Below are 21,895 nucleotides of genomic sequence, written 5' to 3' on the forward strand. Positions count from 1 at the left end.
TACCCAAATGTCCCCCAACCCTCATTCTTGCCCAACAATGACAGACCATACTCAAGCCAGATTGGGGAGAGCAGCTCTATTAATGCCGGTGGGGCCGGGAAGGAGCAGTGCCGTGTTCTCCTGAGAGCCATGGTACAGTCTTGGGGGCAGGTCTCTTGCCCCAGCCTTTGCTTGGGGAGGCTTGAGGCTTGGTTTATCCTTTCCTTGACTCTGGGCTTTGAGGAACTTGTGGAGGAGGGGATAATGCCTCTTGGGTTTCTGTGTCCCAAACCCCTCTGGATTTGTAGTTGCAATCTGCCTTTGAGCCAGAGTTAGTGCGAGAGATTAGTCCTGGGTCTGGGTTTGGGACTCAGCCTACAGCAAGAGGAAGGAAGGAACCCCAGTACAGAGTACACAAAGGGGATAGGGCAGGGAAAATAGCAAGAGCTTTGTGAAAACGAAGGGAGGTGAAAAATCAGGTCCTCAATTTGCTTGTTAGGGAGAGCAAGGGAATCTTGCGCCTAGGAAGGTACAACCCAGTGCTTGGTTTTCACCACCTCTGCTTTCTGGAAAGACTGTCCAGGTTTTTCTGACCACCTAAAGCAAATGCACTCACCCTTCCCATGCAGTGCCCACCTTAGGATTCAACCTCCTTCAGCCCTTCCAGCGTGCAGATGTGCACGAAGATGGAAGCTGGGTGGAGGCTGGTGCCGTCCTTGGAGAGCAGGTGTATGTGGCGGTAACCTGGAAAGGCACAGGTGGACGCTGTTAGGCTGGCAGCCGGGGTTAGGGGGTTTGACTGGGGGTGGAAGGACAGGCTCACCTTGTTGCATGCAGGTCCAAGGCAGGGTGTACTGACCCACAAAGTCATTTCGGGATTTCCAGTTGTAATCCATTACCACAAAACGCAGCAGGGCCAGCTCAGGCACCAGCACCCGGAAGCATAATGTTTGCCCCCAGTAAGGATTAAAACCTGGGGTGGAAGGGGGTGAATGAGGGAGGGAGTGAAGAAACAGGCTTTTTTTTTTTCCCCCTAGACCCATTCTGGGTTACTTTCCCTGTGTGCTCTCACTTAATTTTCCTAGCAATCAGGTGAGGAAACAAGCAAAGCTCAGGTCACTGGAGGTTATAACCGAGGGGCCAGGATTCAGACTGAAGATGTCCACGCCCCGATTCTTTGTCCGGTTCCATACCCCCTCCCAGGGAGGTGGAGGAGGGAGGGTGGTGACAGGGACTACACTGAACGGAGGGCCGGATGGTAGGAGAGTAACAGTCGTGCTCCTCCCACCTCCCCCCAGCACCGCCCAGTCTCACCGTTGTTCTCCACGTGGCTGGTCTCCTGCCGGGTTGTGTCTGGGCGAATGCCAAAGATCTCCACTCTTACCAGTGGATCCACAATGGACCCCTCTTTGGTCTTGTCCTCTTTGGGGAGTTGCTGGCCACTGATCACCTGCAACAGTTCCTGCTCAGCCCAGCCCCAGTGTAGCTCTCACACCCCGGGGGAAAGGGAAGGGAAGGGGGAAATGCCAGACCTCACGCTCTAGCTTTGGGTTTGCAAAGCCAATCCTCCATGGGTAGTAGATTTTCATCCATTAATCTGTGTGCAATCTTAAATGCATTCGAGTAGAAGTTTAACAAGGTATGAAAGGTATGCTAATGACAGCATTCCTTTCTGTAGTATTTACTGTGCACCAGGCATTGTTGAAACACCTCATTGTAACTCATCACAACAACCCTGTGAGCTAGGTAGTAGTATTACCCCCGTTTTGCAAGTGAGGACACTAAAGTTAAGGAACTTGACCAACATTTCACAGCTAGTAAATGGGTTTGAGCCTAGGCAATAGGCTCCAAAGTCCAGTCTGGTAACAATCAGGCTATCCTGCCTCTCCCAAGGAACTTGGCAGGCCTAGCCACCTCTTCCCCCTGCTTCTGCCCCAACTATCCCGGGTCTCTTCCCAACAGTTCTGCTTTCCACTATACCTGGATTAGGAGTGTCTGGGCTTTGAAAGGGCTGATGGGCCTCTCGGGGTGGAAGGAACTCTGGATATCACGTAGGAAATCTGGCTTCAGCACGTAGCCACAGGCACCGTTCTGGCGGAAGAGCCCATCATAGATGTCCATCTCAAGCCCCGCAGTCTGCACATTCATAGCCACTGGGGGCCCCAGAAGGAGAGAGGGGAGGATTTACCTTGGGGCCATCTAGCCTCTCTTTCGGGGAGTTAAAAAGCCATGTTGCGTATACAAGTTCCCACTGGGAATATTCTCCATAGATATTTCTCAGCCTTGCACTCTTGGAGCATTCCCTGGCTCTCCTGCCACCCAGGAACTGAATGCCCACTTGTTGCTCTTCCGCTTTCTCCTCCCTGTCCTTACTGCCTCCTCACCCATCTGGCAGCCTGCATTCCAGAATTCCTGGGGGTTGTAGTTGGATGAATCTGTCCTCAGACCACTGGGATACACACGGCTTAGCTGCCAGGTGTTATGCTGCACAAACTCATTGCCTGTGAAAAGGGCGTAAGTAGAGAGATGGAAGTGGGGTGGGTGCTCCCCCTCCCTGGTCCCAAGGTGCCTCCCACCAACTTCAATCCCCTCCCCAGCATCTCCCCCAGCTCCTCTCCAGAGTTGTGAGCCCTGTAACTCCTGCTCCCGTGCCTGCTCTGAGGAGTATCTTAACACTCTGGGCCCTCCTTAGCTCCCTTGGATTCTTTCTTAGAACTCATCTGCTGGCCCGTCAGACCTGACCCTACCAATCCTGTTTCTTCTCTGTCCCTCCCCTTTGGTCCTGACCAGCCTCCTTGATGAGGCCCTTGGCCTTGGTTTCAGAGAAAGACGATAACTCGTAGAAGCGGTAGTGCTCCCTCGAATGAGCGAAGCTGTGGAACGGGACGGTCTTTGTGTAGACAACCAGGGCAGACAGGGACGGACACAACATGGGCTTGGATTTCTGGAGAAGGAGAAAGAGAGGAAGATGGAATCGAACCATGAGCAATCCAAGAGGAAAGAAGCCCGTGGCCAGGACCTGCACTTCCCCACCCAACCTGAGCCTCTGCCCACTGCCTCCCCGCTGCATCCTCCCTCCTGCCTCACCTGCGTGGGAAAGAGAGGGAACCCAGGCTTGGGAAGAGGAGGAGCCTGGACCATAATCTGACAACAGAGAGACGAACAAAACAGCGGGCACATCACAACCTGGGGATGGGAATGGGAATAAAGACTGTCTGCGAACACTGATGGGAATAGTTTCGGCCTCGGGACTTGAAGAGTCTGTTCTACATTACTTTCTGGATAACACGTTTTAAGCGTATTATCATTTCTAAACAGAGAGGTGTCATCCTTCTTGCCTTTCTTCTTTTAAAATAAGTTAATTATTTTTGGTTAAAATGTACTTGAACCCAGACAGGTATGTCAAGGCGTGTAAATGATCATGGAAGTCACACGTGGGAGGATGTGAGGGTCCCAGGGTAATATTTTTAGACTTATCTCCCGAATTCCCATTTCTGTCCCTGGGCATGGCAGCAGGTTAGACGCCACAGCTCCAAAAAGAGCAGTGTAAGCTCAAAGTTGGCTGAGCCAAGCCAGTGCGCGTGAGAGACAAATGCAGACATCAAACCAGGGTCTTGGTGGTCCTACAAATGGCACCCCTACCCCACAGGGAGCTGAACCACTCGGCCACAGCCTTGTCAGAGCCTTCGCCTCCCCCACCTCTTCCTACTCCTCTTCGGCTGTTTTTGGCCCCACCTCAGACTCACCTTCTCCAAGAAGCTTTCTCCAACTAAGCCCACTTTAGCTGAGGTCACAGCAGTCACCCCCCAATATAATGATGCAGCGTGCGCGCACACACACACACACACACACACACACACACACAGCCATCAGTCATTTTCAAACTTGCCTTTAAGGAGGCTGAGCAGTAGTACAAAGATGTCTCAGGAGTCACCTGGGAGACCCAGGATAGAGCCAAACGGGCACCTCAATTAGAATGACTGCATTTATCTATTTTCCATACTGAGCTTCCAGAACCAGAAAAGATTTCATTAAAAATGATTTCATGGCCCAAAGAAGCTGGAAAGCCACTGCATCCATTCTTATGCCTCTTTCACTGGGGGCAAGGGGCGTTTTGCTCCTTGGCCTTCTACCCTGCCTGGCTGGAGCCTCTTCATACGTGGGCTCTCAGCTTGTGATGAAGTCTGGCCGAATGCCAGAGCTGAGACCACCCTCCGGGCCTACCTTCTCTTTTTTGTCTTTACTGCGAGGGCTCAGTTCCTGGGTGTCAGGCTCAAACTGGGACTCCAGCTCCAGCTCAGCCTCCTGCTCCCCCTCCAGTTCAGTTTCTAGCTCTTCCTCCTCTTCGTCTTTTTCAAGATCCTCCTCAAGCGTCTGTAACTTCTTCCCCTTCACCAGGATCTTTTTCCGAAGCTCCTAGGGGACAAAAATGAAGGGGCCTGGCTACCTGTCTTCTCTGGGACCCTCACGGGGATCATGCAGACCCTATTGCTCTCATGGGGCCACCTCAAAGGCGACAGAGGTGAGTGAGTGGTCACAAGTTCCCCCAGGAAGGCTGCTGGATGCCTATGGCAGGGATTTCCTATTGTTAAGCAAACCTGTAACGTCTCTATCCATATGGAAAAAAATAAATGGGGACCCCTCCCTCACATTTGACGCATGAAGATTCCTCATAGATTGAAGATTTACGTGTAAATATAAAGAATTTTAGAAGAAAACTGCCCTGGCCAAGGGGCTCTGTTGGTTGGAGCATTGCCCCTTGCACGGAAAGGTTGCAGGTTCTGAGCTCCGGCAGGGCACAGACACGGGTTGCGGCTTCGGTCCTGGTCTGGAGCATGCAGGGGAGGCCACTGATCAACATCTCTCTCTCTCCCCACTCCACTCTCTCTGAAATCGTTGAATATGTATCTCCTCGGGTGAGGATATTTTTTAAAAAGGATTTTAGAAGGAAATAGATTTTTTTCCACCTTTGGGAGCCCTACAACACCAGCATGAACTGGGTGTTTTCGGAAGGGCAGTCATTCTCTTTTACGGGTGAGAAACCCCGAGACCTGTCCTTCCTCAGAGACGGAACCACCAGTGGCAGAGCCGTGTCTTCGCATCTTCGGACTCATTCATTCACAGACCTGTTTGGTATCAGCTTAAACAAAGGACACCAGGAAGCAGTAACTGATTACCGTCGGATTATCCTGAGCGTCCCTGAGAAGTCTTAAAGCCCCCGAGACCTTGGAGGTGATATTCTAACCAGGATCGCCCTAAGACAGTGAGAAGGGCCAAACAGCTGGAAAAGAAGCGAGGGGTACGGAAATCCATCCCGGAAGCCATTCCCATTCTGGAATAAGGTTGGCTGCTTTGTGCACAATGGTGTCTCAAAGTTCTTTTCTCAAAAAATTTTCTAGAGCGTTAGTATCTTTAACATTTAAAAAATTGTTATATATCAATAAAATGTTTAAGTCATCAAAGTGGTTATCAATTAAGTCAAAAGAAGAAAACAGATCTTTCTTAACTTTTTTTTGCATTTGCTATTATGAATCGCCGCTCTACTGGAGGTTTTTGTGGCTCTTCTCTTGTACTGTCGGGAGGAGAGCAATCTGGTGTTTTGTCCAGAGGGCGGCGTGGCAGTAACAACCAACACGTCAACAGGCAAACTCTTAGACCCAGCAATATTACCTCTAGGACCCCATCTCAATGGGAGAAAGAATAAAGGGGCAAAGCCGTGTATAAAAGTGAAAAATTATGAACAACCTGAATATTTACCATTTACTGCTTACGTTTGCCATCTACTGGTTGGATAAATTATGGTCCATAACATTAAATGGAATGCCATTGAGCTATTTAAAAGGAAAAAAATGACGCATGAAAAGACATCCATGATACATGTTATGTGTGATATAAAGGGCTACAGAGGACACTCCCATTCACTTTCTAACAGTGGATGTACAATATTATATTATCATTCACTTTTTAAAAATGTGAAATTATATACACATATATGTTTGTATAAGTATTGAAAACAGCAGTTTTGGGCAAAGGTTGAGAATATGGTGGGGAGATTTCCCTTTCTACATTGTTGGTTTAGTCTACAACAATGATGAACTACCAGGAAAAAAATTAAGATACCTCCATTGAAAAACTAAAAGTAAAGTAAATCATGATTTAAAATGTAGAGGTCTGTTCTAACTAGAAGTCTGTAAATAGACATCTATTTATAGACTATATTCTACATTGTATAGACTATAGAACAGACGTCTATAAATAGACATCTGTTCAATCAGATTTTTTGTAAATTAAAGTTCTCTCTGAGGGTACAAAGGGCAAGATGGTCCATCTAAGGGTGAGAGGGAGGGAACAACACGGAAGAGCCGAAGTGGGGGTGTATGGAAGCCACAGGGGAGCCTGGGCTGGGGAGGTGGACCCCTACCTCGGGCGAGGGTAGCTGGGTGGGCAGCAGCCCATCCAAGGTGGTGCTCAGCAGCTGCTCCCCCAGGATCTCGGTCAGATGCTGTGCTACGATCTCCTGCTGCTCCCAGCTGCAGTGGTTCTCCAGGGACAAGATGACTGGGTAGTCTGATGTCTGATGGGGAGGGAAGAAGATGCTGGAGCCAGAGTTCTAAAGCCTGGAACTTCTGTGCATCTCAAGGCCCACCTGCTTACTCACTCAGCTGAGTACCCTGATTGCTAAACTCTTCTGACCCCATTCCGGGCCTCAGGGAGGTCTTGCTGGGCCTGGAGCCCACTTCACACGTAAAAATCACTCTTGGGATCCCAAAACAGACAAGTGCCAGGCCCAACCCAGGTCCCCCTGGGACCTTGGAGTTCTCAGGCTCAGAGTGGGAAGGCCAGGCCGTTGCCCTGGTTACATGTTCATGGTACACGCTCAGGCTTTCATCTCCGGGTTCCTGTCATCCCCCAGCCCTGCCTACCCTTTCTCAGATAGGGGACAGAAGTTGTTAGAAGTAATAGTTACTAATCTCTCGTAATTACCTCTATGACAATTAATTACTAGGAACACAGATAATGCTTATTTATAATAATCCCTTAATATTTGCCTGGTGCTTCATGGTTAAAATCTTTTTCCCATGTGCCACTTAACGTAACCTTCCCTTGTCTCTGCACCCTCCCCAGAGCCAGCCGCTCTTTCCTCCGGTCCTCTGGCCTCACTAGCATTCCCACCCTGGGGCTCCTACCTGGAAGGCATACTGTGCTATAGTGGCCACGACCTCTTTGAACAGGATACGGGAGGTCAGGGTGTGTCCATGGTAAACGACAGGTTCCCCACTAGGTCCATCCCAAACATCCACCTCCACACAGCGGCACCCCCGCTTCAGGGCCCTGCAAGAATGCGAAGCCCCCAGGGACAGAAGGGGTCACTCTCCAATCTCCCCACTACAGATAGAACAGTGTGCATAAGCACTTACCTGTCGAGATCCCTTCAAGCTACACCCCCATGGGTCATTCTCTGTCCACTGGGACACGGCTGCAGCTCACACTGACCTCTAACGCCCCCCACCAGCCCAACTCATATCTTTCCTCGGCAAGCCATCCCACACTGCCTCATTGTGCTTTCGGGGTTCTGGTTGCATTTCGTTACATAACACCTGAGTTATTCATATTCTCAGTAAATTTATTTTCTCTACTAGACTTCCTAGGGCAGAAACTATATGTTCCGTTCATCTTTGTATCCCCTGAAGCTACCAGATCAGTAGCAACTGCAAAGGTATCTTGACTATTCAATCTAATCCAATGAGCTATCACAGTATAAGCAGGCACCATTTATTAGCTACTGACACATAGATTATCTCATTGAACCCTCCCAGCAACCCAGAGAGTAGACTCTGTCCTCATCCCTATTCCACAAATGGGAAACGCGAGGTGTGGAGGGGTTGTACATGTACTTGGCTCCAGACTACCGCGGGAGGGAGCCAGGATTTGACCGCAAATAGTCTGACTCCAGAACCTATGTTTTTAACTCCTGTGGTCTACTGCCTCCCCTTTAATGTTCAGTTTATTTATGTATTTAAAATAAATGTATTAGGACCTCTGAGTTCCAGAGAGCGTCATAGCCTCTGAAAGAGAGAGAAGCTCCATTTGCCCGGAGGGTTTGACACTGCTCTGCTACCAGTCCTATCATCTCCTCTAGGTCTCTCTGGGATCCAGGGATCCCCAGCCCCCAAACCCACCCCCCCACACCTTCTCCACTCCTGTTGTCCACTGACAGTGCCCTCAATCTCCCACAGCTGTTCCCTTCTCATGAGCTCCGGCCCCCCTCCCCACTGCACCGTATATATCCCTCGACGCTGCTCTGGCCACAGAGCTGGTCGCCCACCAGGTAGGTGTTGTGAGAGGAGCTGATGTAGTAGTGGCTCAGGGGGTGCGTCATGTCCTGGTATACGGGGAGGCAGGCTGGGCTGAAGACGTCGCCATCCTTCGAGCAGAGGTAGCTGAGGAAGCCGTCCATGCTCAGCACGTGCCGCAGCTTGCCTGAGGTATGGAGTAGGGGGACACAGGAGTGAGAGAGAGAACTCGGAGCGGGAGCCCCCAGCACACCTACAGCCAGACCACCCCCCCTCGCCAGGGTGCAGCCTGTCCGATGGTGTCCTCTCCCAGCCTCCAGATCCCAAACTGGCCCCCTCTCAGTGTCTGTCACTTCCATCATCCCCACCTTCAGAGAGCGTGAGAGCTACAAGGGGAATCACTGCAATCACCCTAGTCCGGTGCTGTCCAACAGAACTTTCTACGAGGAGGAAAATGTTCTATTCCACACTGTCCAGTGCGGTAGCCTCTAGACACATAAGGCTACTGAGCACTTGATATGTAGCTGTGTGACTGAGGAACTGAAGATTAAACTTTGTTTTTAGTTCATTTAAATTCAGCGGTCACATGGAACTCATGGTTACCGTAATGGACAGTGCAGTATTCAGTCCCAAAGGGTAATTTTATAGATAGGGAAACTGAGGCCCAGAGAGAATGAAGTCAAAGACTTGTTCATGACATAACCGAGGTCATGTCCTTATTCCCTGGCCTGTGTAGCTGCTGGCAACTGTGATCTGAGGGTCTCTTCCTATTGTCAGTTTCCATATGGACTTTTGAGGAATGCCTGTCCCACACTGCTTTGGACGACACTTTCTTCAAGGGCAGAGTCCTGTCACTCCTCCCATAGCGCTCACCCACTTCGGCACAGGCTTCCTGTATTAACAATGATGACTAATGGTTATGGAGCGCTTGCTCTATGCGAGGATGTTATATGTAGCACATCTCCTATTCTCTCACCAAAACCATGGGGTAGATGTGATACAATCTGCCTTGAGAGGTTAGGTGACTTATCCTAGGTCATATAAGCAGTGAGTGTAGGGATTTGAACCCAGGGAGCCAGGGGTCAGAGCCACACCCCACACAGCTGGGCTGTGCAGTCTCGCTGAGGGTAACGTCGCTGCAAGGGGCTCCTTTGGGAGGCAAAACACTTAGACTCACACCCAGCTTCCTTGTTCCAGGTTTGATGAGGCCTGGAGATGGTGGAGAATGACAGGAAGTTTCATTCTTTACAGTAAGTAATACATCGAATCACTAGATTAAGTCAACAGTTGCCAGTTACTTTCATATGTGTTATTTCACTTGATCACAAATTATTTTACAAACGAGAAAACTGAGTCTCAGATTAAGCAACTTGCCCAAGGTACTCGGTGAGAAGCAGAATGGGGACTTGAGCTCAGGTCCCTTGACTGATAGTCCCTGCAGTCGGAGTATAGTATCCGATAGTCCAGGGCGAGGGAAGGGTAGATCAAATGTAACTGGTGTATGCCGGGTCCTGCACTGGGGCTAGAAGACCCTATTTTTAACCCCGTGACACTCCTCTTCTATGTAGTTTTCTGAAACGATTGCTCTCAGTGTCCTTTCTTCTCTGAGCACCCACACGAATCTGAATCACCGATCCCAGCATCCTCTGGCGACTCTGTTTGACTCTCAGGTCCCTGAGCACATTGTCCTCGTCTGACCTGCTGCTGTATCTCTGGTGCCCAGCTTAGGTCCTGGCACACTGAGGGACTCAACGAGCACTAGCCGAAGTATGAATAAATGGATGAAAAGAAGTGGGAGATGAGCCCTGGCTGGTGTGGCTCAGTGGATCGAGCGCCAGTCTGCAGACTGCACATCGATGTTTCTCTCCCTCTCTTTCTCCCTCCCCCTCTCTAAAAATAAATATAAATATTTAAAAAATATATTGATTTAAAAAAAGTGGGGGTTGAGACTTAGGAAACCTGGGTCACTTGTCTAGCTCTCATTCATCTCATCTCTAATCCTCATTCACAAGAGAGGCACCAGGAATCAGGCGACCTGGGTTTGAATCCCAGCTCCTCACCTCATTAGCTGCTGGCTTTGAGCGAGTCATTTAATTGTTCTAAACTTCAGTGTTCCTCTTTTACACAAGTGACTTAATAACAGAACCTACTTCAGTTGATCATGGGAAGGGGTAGAAGAGAAAGGCATGTGGAGGTTTATGTATCCTTTAGCAAAGGCCCAATCTTGATTTACAAGGCTGTCGTGAGGACTAAATGAAATCAGACATGTGAAGGTGGCTTGTAAGTTATTTATTATTAATAATGTAAATCCCCTGCACTCTGAAGGGAACGGAGGGCAGGAAGATTTACAAGGTTTGAGTGGGGACTGAATGAGAAAAGGAATGGGAGAGCGCCTTGTAAATTATTTATTATTAATAATGTAAATTCCTCACATTCTTAAGGGAATGGAGAGCAGAAAAATGTCTACTAAAGGGGTGTGGAGAAAGGTTTGAGGGCAGAGAGGGCATACGTCAGCTGTGTTTGTTAAAAGCTAAACAACTGGCCTCATTATCATCCCCCTTGGCCAGGGGATGACTAGCTTCTGAGAGCTTTCAGGAGCCTGAAGACTTCAAGAACCATCTGGTAAATTTGGAGAAAGCCCAGGAAAGGGCAGAGGGCCAGCATTTAAAGAGACAGCAAGCAGGCACCATGAAGGCAACTAGCAGAAAGGAATCGTATGCACTAGAAGTGAACAGGCCAAAGCAAGAGGACCGAGGATTATCTGTTTCCACTGAGGCCAAAGGCTGCCGACAGGAAGGACTTCCTGCAGGTGAAGGATGTACGACATGAACGTGGAGGAGGAAAGGGGTCTTATGGAATGTTCTTCCTCCTGAGAGACCTAGCACCACAGAGGAGACTCCTGTCTTATCTAGGCAAGAAGTGGCTGCTCTCTTTCCAGAGGACTGCTGGGATGCGATGAAGGTGATTGGACAGGGGAGCAGGGTGGGGGCGGGATCTGCCTTCCTGGAGTTAGGCCTCAGGCTGCTGGTCTCCGGACCTTTCCTGTCACGGTCCCCCTCCCTGCGCCCGTGTCTGGTGCCTCTGCTCTGGTCCCCTTACCACTATCTGAAGGCTCATAGCGGTCGATTAGTTCCAGAGCCAGGTCAGAAGCACGGTCTCCTTCTTTCTGCTCCTCTCGGAGGAAATCCACAAATTCCAACAGGGTCAGCTTCTGCCCATCGGCCGAAAAGTTTTCAAACAGTTCGTGCACCTCAACACGCTTAGTCAATGCCTTATAGAACTCTATAAATTCTTCTCCCTCCAGAGTGTCAGACTGGGACGCGTCTGCCGCCTGCAGGAGGGGTTAGAGGAGAGGAGACAGACCCTTGAACAGCACATATTATGGCCTTGACTTTTCCTGTAAGAACAGTCTTACTGACAGATGGATCCAAACATGTTTCCATAGAACCCCTGACATTTACTGTTCATAGAAGAAGCCACTTCAGTAAATAAAAAGCCAAATTTCAGCCATAGCATTTGCTGCTAGAGAAAATTTTCAACTAGAAAGAGTTGAAATGCCCCAAAGGTCAAAATATTCCTCCTCCTATTTATTCCAGGTGGAATTTTCCATTGTGCCAGGCACCTGTGGAACTCTGGCCCTGGATAGAGAGGTCCTTGAGGTCCGATGTAGTAACACCTTGTTATTTGCCTTTCATGAGGTTATAAATCACCTTTCCAGCAAGACTGAATAGGAAGAACCATGGCATGCCCTGGCTGGTGTAGCTCAGTGGATTGAGCAAGGGTCTTCGAACCAAAGGGTCGCTGGTTCAGTTCCCAGTCAGGGCATAAGCATGGGTTGTGGACCAGGTCCCCAGTTGGGGGCACATGAGGGGCAAGCACACATGGATGTTTCTCTGCCTCTCTTTCTCCTTCCTTTCCCTTCTTTCTAAAAAAAATATACATAAATAAAATCTTAAAAAATAAAAGAACCATGGCCTATGCTTCTCATCAAGCATGGCATAGTGCTCGGGCATATTGTAGAGATTCAGTAAATGAGTGTTGTCGGGGAGGGTCAGAGTACTTCTGGTCAAGTGAGACTGGTCAATTGAGACTGTGGCCTTGGCTGGCTTCTGCCACTCCTTCCCCAGGAGACTCACCTGGAAGAGCTGAAAGGCATATTCCGGTTCCATTTCCACATTCATCAGGTGTAATAACCGCTGGACTTCTGGGAAACTCATCCGACCATCCTGGTTCTTGTCCCCGCGCTGGAACCAGTCACTCAGCCATCCAGGTCTGAGTCAAGGCAAAAAAGCACTGCGTGTGTGTTTGTGTGTGCAGATGTGTGCATGCTCATCCGCTGACACCTCTCCCTGTCTTTGCTGCCGGTCTGTCCTCCACATCAATTCATTTTCCACATTAGCTTCCAGAATAATCTCCCCAGAGTACCTATCTATCTCATTCCTGCATGGCTCTGGTGCCTGCAGGGACCTCTCTGTTGCCTGCAGAAAGCCCAGATACCTTAACGTGGAAGTTGAGGTCTCCTGCGCCCACATGATCGTGCCCCAACCCAGTATTCTCAATGCATCTCTGTCCTTCCTGTGCTTTAGCCAAACCCCCAACTCCCGGCTCTCTGATGTCCCAGCTCTCCAGCTCTTCAGTTTCCTGTCTCTGGGCCTTCACTCATGCTGTTCCTTCAGGCAGGAGCGCCGTTCCCTCCCTCTCTCTCCATGTTCAATTCTATCATGTTCAAGCCTCAGCTAAAATTCTACTTCCTCCCTAAAGCTTTCTCAGAACCCTCTCAGCTAGAATTAAATATGTCTCCTTCTTTTGGACACCCTCAAATAATCTAAGTATCATAACAGTTCCATGGCACTTATTTACACAAGTCTATCCTCTCCACCGACAAAAATATCTGAGTCTCCTAAATATTTGTATCCCTAAAGCCTGGCATGGTGCCTGATACATTCTGCTTAATAGATGGTGAATGAACGAACGAATGAATGAATGAATGAATGAACAAACTGGCATAAGAGGTGAATACAATCTAGGAAACTTGAAGTGGGTCAATACCACTAAGCTCTCTAAGGGGTGGTGTCCCACCCCTGTAGTAATTAATGCCACTGGGATCTTCCGTTCAGCTCTCAGGATCAGTACCTTGTTTGGTCCTTGGTCTCTTGCTGTCGTCCCTTCCCTCAATCTTAGGGGCCTGATTCTTGGCCAGACTCTGCCTGACTATGCCTTTGATTCCTCCTCCACTATTCTCAGTCTCACATCAGCCTGAGCTGCCCCTACCTCCCCCACCTGGGCTCTTGGGCCTCCCTAACGCTGCCCCCCTCCCACCTGTTCCTAGCGCTGCAGCATCTGCTCCTTCAGTGACCCCTGGCCCCCACGCTAAACTAACTCCATTCCGCCGATACTGATCCAGCCGCTCCTGTTGGTCCATGCTGGTGACAAAGTCCACCAATAGCTGGAGCCCCTGCATCCAGATCTGGGCTTCCTCAACACTGTTGGCCACCAGGTCCAGGTTGGCGCGGCGGCCATGGAAGACGATGGTGAAGCCCTGCTCCAGGGGGAACTCCTCTGCCAGGCTGCGCAACAACTCAGACTCATGGCCCTTACGCACTGTCTCCACGTCGGAAATCGAGACTGCCAGAGAAGAGCAGGTGGGGGAACTGAGCAAGAGAGTTCACCGAATTGCGGGGGTTGAGAGTCAAGGACCACTACTCCCTTTTTCACTGTGAAGCCACAGAGAGAAGGAACCCCAGCCTCCAAAGGCTGAAACCCCAAAAGCTTTAGTATAGGGAGAGGCAAACTGCAGAGATTCAGGATTCCACGTGAATCACTGGGGGGGTTCTCAGGAAGCATGGCAAGGGGCCTGTGCGGGGAATGGCAAGACCTGGCTTCCAGCTGCCAGCTGGCAGCACGACACAGACAAAATAACTTAATCCTCAGTGTCCTCATCTCAAATAAGGGATGGTCCCTTCCATGGCCAGTGTGCATGACAGTCACAAGGACTGGCAAGGCTGACAAATGGAAGCATGGTTGCAGAATAGAAGCAGTTACGCCGAAGCATGAAATGCCCAATTTCAATTCTCCCATTCTGGGTTTGGAGGGCTTCCTCTTTCCAGAGCAGAGGGAGACAGAGAAATTCGTCCACCCCCTTTCCTCAGCTGGGGGTGGTGTGGATGGCAAGCTTTGATTATGCCTCTAATGTAGACTCTCTTAGATGTGTCCTGTGATCAGATTTGCAGACAGATCATAAAGTGTTTAGCCAAGAGAATGCACATTTTGGATGCATTTATGACATTTTAAAATATTCAACATAATAACCAATATTTATTAAATTCATCTGGTTTCAGGTCCCATGCTTTAAACATTAATTTATCGAGTCCCTATAACCTACGAAGCAGGTACTACTGCTTAGCCCTCATTTTACATGAGGAAACCAGTTAGTTTAAGTAACTTGTCTAAAGCCACTCAGCTAGAAAGTGGCAGAGCCAGGGCTTTGCAGTGGAATTCCCTTACTGTAACAAAACAACATCGTGTCCTTACTGTAACAAAACAACAACAACAACAAAACATATAAGCTATGACCTACTGAGCCTTGTTGTGTGCCAGGGCTTATGTTCTAAGCCCTTTACATGCAGTAACTGGTTTAATCCTAATAACAGCTTTAAGAGGCAAGAAGTGTTGCAATTCCCATTGTATAGGCTCAGATACGGATACAAGTGGGACAGCATGAGGACCCATCACAGGACACTGGTCCTTCTCCTGCTCTCAGGCTGCTGGGCGCCTCGGGAGTCGACGCACCCACATGCCCACCCCTAGCTGTCCATGTCACTCACAGCTGGCTTTGGCTCTGCCTCCAGCCTGCCGAGCATGCCAGACCGTCATGCCATCTTCCTGAAGTCGGAAGTATCTTAGCTTCTTCCAGCTTTTGGATCTCACTTTGCGCATCAGCGTGCCTTTCTGCATCTGCAGCACATCGTCATTGACAGGCAGCCCTGGGCCGGGAGAAGCAGGAGCTGGATAGCTGGCTAGGGAGGTGGGGGACCCAGGAGAAGCTCTGCAACAGGGGTTCAGCCTCCTCCCCGTCCCTGGCCTGTCTCCCCAAGCCCTCTTCTGCAGGGGGTACTCACGGCCTTGCAGCAGGGACGCCATCACCTGCTGCCCCACCAGCTGGTGCCAGAGTCACCTAAAGGAGTAAGGAGGAACAAAAGGCTTGGGGTTAATCTTGGTGGTTTAGCTGATCGGGGCTAGAAGGAAAGAAGAGAAGGAAACCAAAGTTTCCTGAAACGCATCAGGCATTTCATCTAGATAATCTGTAGCTCTTTGTACTTCTGATTTGAATTTGGTGGCTGGGAGGCTTAGAGAGGCTGAGAAGACTGCTTCGAATCACATGGGGATTCAGAATTTCAAGCCAAGTGTGTCTGACTCCAGAACCTCTGCTGTTCCCCATAGTCATCTCCAGAAAGGGCAAAACAAGGGCTTTCTGCCAAATACCCTCCCTGTTCCTGATACCCCAGAATCCACGAGATGACCTTGGGTCACACTGCTCAGCTCCTCATGGTTAGGGACCGGCGTCTTGCTGGCTGTCCTTTCAGAACCTGGAACATCTGCACCCTAGTCTTCTCTCCTCCAGGCAGAATCATCCTCGCTCCCCTGCTCTGGAAGCCTGTCTGCGCTCGGATGGAGATCATCCAGCCCCTGAAGGGTTTCTTCCGTCGCTCCCGCCACACTTGGCGCTGTATGTAGCTAAATAAGCCACCTTCCACCTTCACACGGTAAAGCATACTTTATGCTCCTTTTCATGACAGTGATTCTCACGGTTTTCATGGACCGTGTAAATTACAAAGTCTCAGAACTGCATTTTTAAGCTTTTCTACCTATTAAAAAAAAGAGTACTTATGAGCCCTGGCTGGCGTAGCTCAGTGGATTGAGTGCGGGCTGAGAACCAAAGTGTTGCAGGTTCAATTTCCAGCTAGGGTACCTGTCTGGGTTGCAGGCTATAACCCCCAGCAACCGCACATTGATGTTTCTCTCTCTCTCTCTCCCTCCCTTCCCTCTCTAAAAATAAATAAATAAAATCTTTTAAAAATAAAAAAAGAGTACTTCCTTTATGATACAGGCTAATTTAGGACCTGGTTCATTTGTCCTAGTAAGTAACAACAAACTTCCCTGGGAAAGAACTAGAAGATTTGATATATGGCCACCGACTGTAGCCCTGCCCCAATAAGAAATATTCAATTCTTGACCAAATCATCATGAAACTGGCAAAGCCCAGGAACATAAGCCTCTAGGTTTTTGTATAAGCGACGGATCTACACTTGAACAGAAATGTCCTACTTTTTCTTGACGAGTTTGGTTAAAGGTCTGTCAATTTTGTTTATCTTTTCAAAGAACCAGTTCCTGGATCTATTGATTCTTTGAATTGTTCTTTTAGTTTCTGTGTCATTTAATTCTGCCCTGATCTTGCTTATTTCCTTCCTTCTCCTCACACTGGGCTTTGTCTTTTGGTGTTCCTCTGTACAGGGTCTTGTACAGGTAGGGTTAGGTTGTTTATTTGAGGCTTTTCTATCTTCTGTAGGCAGGCCTGTATCATTATGAGTTTCCCTCTCAGGACCACCTTTGCTGTGTCCAATAGGTTTTGGGTTGTTGTGTGTTCATTTCCATTTGTTTTCAGATATTTTTATTTCTTCCTAGATTTCATTGTTGGCCCATTCATTATTTAATAAGATGTTATTCAGTCTCTATGTATTTGACTGTTTTTGAATTTTTCTCTCAAGGTTGGTTTCTAGGTTCAATCCGTTGTGATCCTAGCACATGCTTGATATGATTTCAGTTTTCTTGAGTTTGTTGAGGCATGTTTTGTGACCTACCATGTGGTCTATCTTTTTTTAAAAATAGATTTTATTTATTTATTTCTAGACAGAGGGGAAGAGAGGGAGAAAGAGAGGGAGGGTAACATCAATGTGTGGTTGCCTCTCGTATGCCCCCTGCTGGGGACCTGGTCTGCAACCCAGGCATGTGTCCTGATTGGAAATCAAACCTGTGACCTTTTGGTTTGCAGGCTGGCACTCAATCCACTGAGCCACACCAAGCCAGGGCATGGTCTATCTTTTTAATTAATAAGTTTAAAATGCTGACATCGGTGAACATCTAAAAAACTAAAAGAATCTCTGAGGTAGTCATTCAGTGAATGTTCCATTGAAACAGCACACGACTCAACTCCCTATATTTTACAAATGAAAAAGTGGACATCTAGAAATGTGATGTGACCTGTCTGAGATCACACAGCATATCAGTACCCTCTGTGTCTTTAGTGGGAAGAGCGCACAAAGCCACCTGGAGGGAACTAAGTCTTTGAGAAGAAGGTAGCGGTCTCTGCAAACACAGCTCCCCTGACTGCAGGACCTCGAGAAGGCCCTGAATGAGTAGCAACGTGCAGGGGCCCAGAGGGAGAGACCGCAAGGCTGGTGATCAGTCATCTGTACCCAAGTGGGAAAGAAAACTGAAGGCATGTCTCAGGAGAGAAAGAACCTTGCAGCGGTTCCAAGAAGAAAAGGTTTTGCTGGCTGAGACGGAATATGGGAGCCTGGCTGAGCAACCTCTGGATGGAGGAAGAGGCCCAGAGTGCTTCTTGGGAGACGGAAAAGCCTCTCTTCCTTTCTGGGTAGAGATGCACAGCGTGGAACCTGAGGCTTGGAAAACTATGTGAAGACTGAAGTAGAAAGTAACAAACAGGTGCCCCATTAAGTGTCTTAGGTCCTCAGACTGGGGTGGGTTGGGGGTGGGGTTAGCCTGGGGCTGAAGCCCACCCCCCCTTGCCAACATCCTGCCTTATCTCCCCTCTGAACTGCAGTTCCCACGTCTGGGGTATAGGGACTCTGGGGCGGGGTGGGCCTTGGCCGTGGGAGAAGACAGAATTACCTTCCCTTATGCTTGGGTCCAGGAGCCACACAATAATGTCCCCAAACATGGGAGGCCTAAAAACAGAGCCCAGGCACCAGGATGCCCCTAGTTTTTGAAGGCCACCTCTTCTCAGACCGGCCTTAGAAAATTATTTTATCCTCTTTTGTCAAACTCTTCCAACCGCAGGGCATGGCATGTTCGCATCCTGCTCCTGTTCCCGAATCACTATTTTAAATGTGTACCCAGGTGATGTGTGGCCATCCATAAGAGGGCCAGTTTCTACACAGGGAGCTGTAGAATGTCAGGGCTGGACTCCATTTTACAGAGAAAGGGACTGAGCACTAGAAAGACTGCTGGACTGCCAGTCGCCTAATGAATTAAGTGACGGAACTGGGACGAGAACCACGGTCTCCATAGGACCAGCTCAGAGATCCCCCCAAGGCTCTACACCCAGAAAGGGCTTCCTCTAGAAAGCAGGTTACAGCAGGGCCAAGAATCAGGGAGGAATATCGAAGTTTTGTCTCTCCCTCCCACCTTTTCCTGTTTCCTCCTCGCCCCACAAAACAGCCTTTCTTTTCGTTCATTTCCTTCCCTTTCCCCACCCTGTCTGACCCATTCCTTTTCTTTCTCCCCAACTCACTCTTTTCTCTCCTATCCCCTCGGCCTCCCTATTTGCTCACTTGTCAGCCTCTCTTTGCTCTCTGCTCATCATCCTCCCCATCGCTTCTTCCTCTCTTTTTTCCGGTTCTTGGCTCTGGTGAGGATTTTGAAACTGTGGTCCAGTAGTACATCCCTCTGCTCAGCCTCACTTTCTCCCGTATCCTAGGAAACGAACTCAACAAACTGCCCAGAGAATGCAACTTAGAACCCAGGTGTTCTAGGTCCCGGCGCCCCCTCTGGTGTGTGAAGGTGAAATGGGAAGGATGCTCACAGCTGAGACAGGGGCAGTGAGGAGAGAAGGCACAAAGGATGTGGGAGCGGGAGTAAGAGCAAGAGGCGAGGAGCTGAGGGTGAAGGCTGAGAGTGAGAGAGACCGGCTCTTAACCGTTCACTCATGGACACGCACGTGGAGATCCTCGAGGACACAGGCGATTTCCTCTGTACCATAGATGAGAAAACAGAGACACAAAGTAAGGTGGGAAGTGGCCAGGGCCGCCGAGCAAGATTTGGTCCTCACCTTCCAGGTGGCTTATGTCACCTAGACGTGGACTTTGGCAAAATTGCCAATGGCATTATTGTGAAATTCGGGTGTCTCTGGTCTCTCTGAGGAGCAGGAAGGAAGAGAATCATTTTGTCCACTCTCTTGCTTCTGAGAAGATTATACCTGACCTGGTTCATATTAAGAAGACAAAATGGCTCCATCATAGGTCATAGCCCTCAGAATGTTAGAGCTTGAAGACTCTTTTTAAAAAGGATTTTATTTATCTATTTTTACAGGGGAAGGGAGGGAGAAAGAGAGGGAGAGAAACTCTGATGGGTTGCCTCTCACGCCTGTTGTGATTGGGGACCAGAACTGCAACTCAGGCATGTGCCCTGACTGGGGATCGAACTAGCGACCTTTGGCTTTGTGGGCCAATGCCCAACCAACTGAGCCACACTGGTTAGGGCCTCTTTTTTTAATTTTTAAAAATATGTTTATTAATTTTAGAAATAGAGGAAGGCAGAGAGAGACAGAAACATCCATTGGTTGCCTCCCATACATGGCCCGACTGGGAATTGAACCTGCAACCTAGGTCTGTGCCCTGACTAAGAATCGAACTCACAACCTTTTGGTGTACAGACAAGGTTCCAACCAATGGAGCCACACCAGCTGGGGCTGAAGACTCTTTTATAACACATCTAATCTAGAGGTTCCTGGCTATATCAATATTCCCTGGAGAGTGTTTTAAAGCGGAGATTCCTTAGCCCCACCCCAAATATACCAGGTCAGAATTTCCACGGATGGGGCTCAGGTAAATTTATTTTTACCAAGCACTCCTGATATGCAGGCAAGTCAGGGGAGCCCTAAACTCCCTCTTTTCACAGATCAGAAAGTTGGGGTCCAAAGTCACATACCTGGTTGATGGCAAAGTCAGGGCTAGAAGCAAGTGCTGTTCCTAGCACAGCACTGGGCATGCCAACAAACTGTCCCGGTCCTTTGAGCAGGCAAAGAACGAGGAGGCAGAGAACTTGAACCCTGGCTCTTTCCAAGGAAGTCTCATAACTCTCCCCCTATTACCAGGGGTTTCTATACTCCCCGTGGGCCTTGGCCAACCCTCATTTGTAATTCTCAACAAATTGTAAATCATTTGTAAATCTGTTAACGAGTGTGTGCCAAAGCACAACTACTCCAGTCCTCTCTTTCCTTACTAGGGTGGGGCTCACCTCTAAGAGGCAGCCCTGGGTAGCTAAGAAGTCCCATATAAAGAGGTGACTGACACCAGCCAGCAGGAAAACTGTAAGTCAAAGAGGGTAAACTAGAGAGAACCAGGAGGTCAGAGCCTTGTAGACCTGTTCCGGCAAAGGAGCCCAGGGTGCAATTTAATCAGGGTGGATAAGCGTGTGGAAGGCAGAGCAGGGTTTGGAGCAGAAGGTGGCCAGAGCCTCCAGGCCCTTACCGTGTGCAGGATAGCAGTCCAGTGTCTGTGAGCTCCGTGATGCTCTCCACTGTGGGATGAGGAAACCCGGCCGGCTCCTTTTCTCCTTTGCTCCTCTTACACTTGCTGGTTTCCTTCCCTATTCTACTGCAGTTTGCTGCTGTGCCTGGCAGAGTTACAGCCAGGAGGAAGGAGTGGGGTGGAGAGAAGTGTGAGCTCTGTCCTCAGTCCAGCCCACCCAACTCTTAAAGGCCCAGGACATTGGTCAGTGACACAGTCATGAGGTGGACTGGGTAGAAAAGGATTAAGGGGAGGGATTGGAGCACCACATCTCCAGGGAGGAGGAGCCTGGCTGCCCTTCAGCTTGATGCCAGCCCTTACTGACCCCAATCCGGCCAGAGCTCTCAAAGTGAAATCCAAGGAGTGTCTGAATTGCAGCGCTCCATGAATCACGGCTTTTCATTCCGGTTGTTTTCTCTCTGCATGTTATACAGCTGTCTTTGCCCTTATTTCATCTGGCTCCTTGCCATGGTGTCTGTTTCCACCAGCCAGCCTGCTTGTGTCTCTGCATCCTGCCCTGTAGGGCACTCAGTCCAGCTCCATGGCCCAGGGAAAGAGAAAAATGGAATAAGGTGGCAAAGGAACAAGATGAGGAGAAAGGGAGGATAGAAGTGATCTTAAGAGTGTAGAGGGGCAGGTTAGTATCTGTGTATATATTAGACACTCACTAAACATTTAAAGAATGTTACAGGAATTCATTCTTCTTTACATTCATTCCTTCTATGAGCATTTGTTCAGCACCTCCAATGTGCAAGGACACACACGGGTGTTTTTGAAGTTGTGTGCAGAAATGAGACAGACTCCCCATGTGTGAGAATCAAGGGCAAAAGGAAGAGCACAAGACTGCACAGACACCCCGCTGGGAAAGGGTGGTAGTGAGGTTTTTATAAGGGTGAACGCAGAGGCAGCTGAAGCAGAAACCAAGATGGGGGAAAGAGGACCCACTTAGGAGAGGAATAAGGTGTTGTAAAGGGCTCTGTTATGGCCCCATACTTGGCAGTGAGAAACTGAGGCCCAGGGAAGTTTAGGCAATGTCCTGGACTCACATAGCAGCCGCAGGGAAAACCAGTCCCTTGCACTCTCCCAAGCACTGTG

At 49.2% G+C, this 21,895-nt stretch overlaps 1 protein-coding gene across 6 annotated transcripts; it reads right to left on the reverse strand.

Moving 5' to 3' along the window:
- Positions 1 to 55: 55 nt before the first annotated feature.
- On the reverse strand, positions 56 to 21,016 carry PLCD4 (phospholipase C delta 4). Of its 6 annotated transcripts, none has more exons than XM_045855911.1 (18): positions 20,762 to 21,016; positions 15,392 to 15,447; positions 15,098 to 15,256; positions 13,670 to 13,898; positions 12,410 to 12,539; positions 11,373 to 11,604; positions 8,259 to 8,460; positions 7,167 to 7,311; positions 6,401 to 6,553; positions 4,204 to 4,395; positions 3,067 to 3,123; positions 2,767 to 2,923; positions 2,364 to 2,480; positions 1,960 to 2,132; positions 1,294 to 1,429; positions 803 to 952; positions 616 to 723; positions 56 to 298 (listed from the first exon to the last, which is right to left on the reverse strand). In XM_045855911.1, exons 2-17 carry the CDS (start codon positions 15,411 to 15,413, stop codon positions 617 to 619), a joined length of 2,361 nt encoding a protein of 786 aa, XP_045711867.1. In that variant the 5' UTR covers positions 15,414 to 15,447; positions 20,762 to 21,016; the 3' UTR covers positions 56 to 298; position 616. The 6 variants fall into 6 exon arrangements, with proteins under 6 accessions (XP_045711867.1, XP_045711850.1, XP_045711841.1 ...); XM_045855894.1 differs by having other exon boundaries at positions 56 to 294; positions 3,067 to 3,165; XM_045855885.1 differs by having other exon boundaries at positions 3,067 to 3,165.
- Between the last annotated feature and the right edge of the window lie 879 nt (positions 21,017 to 21,895).

Source organism: Phyllostomus hastatus, unplaced genomic scaffold (assembly GCF_019186645.2).
Source record: "Phyllostomus hastatus isolate PE091 unplaced genomic scaffold, TTU_PhHast_1.1 phas_contig_137, whole genome shotgun sequence".
NCBI classification, from domain to species: Eukaryota; Metazoa; Chordata; class Mammalia; order Chiroptera; family Phyllostomidae; genus Phyllostomus; species Phyllostomus hastatus.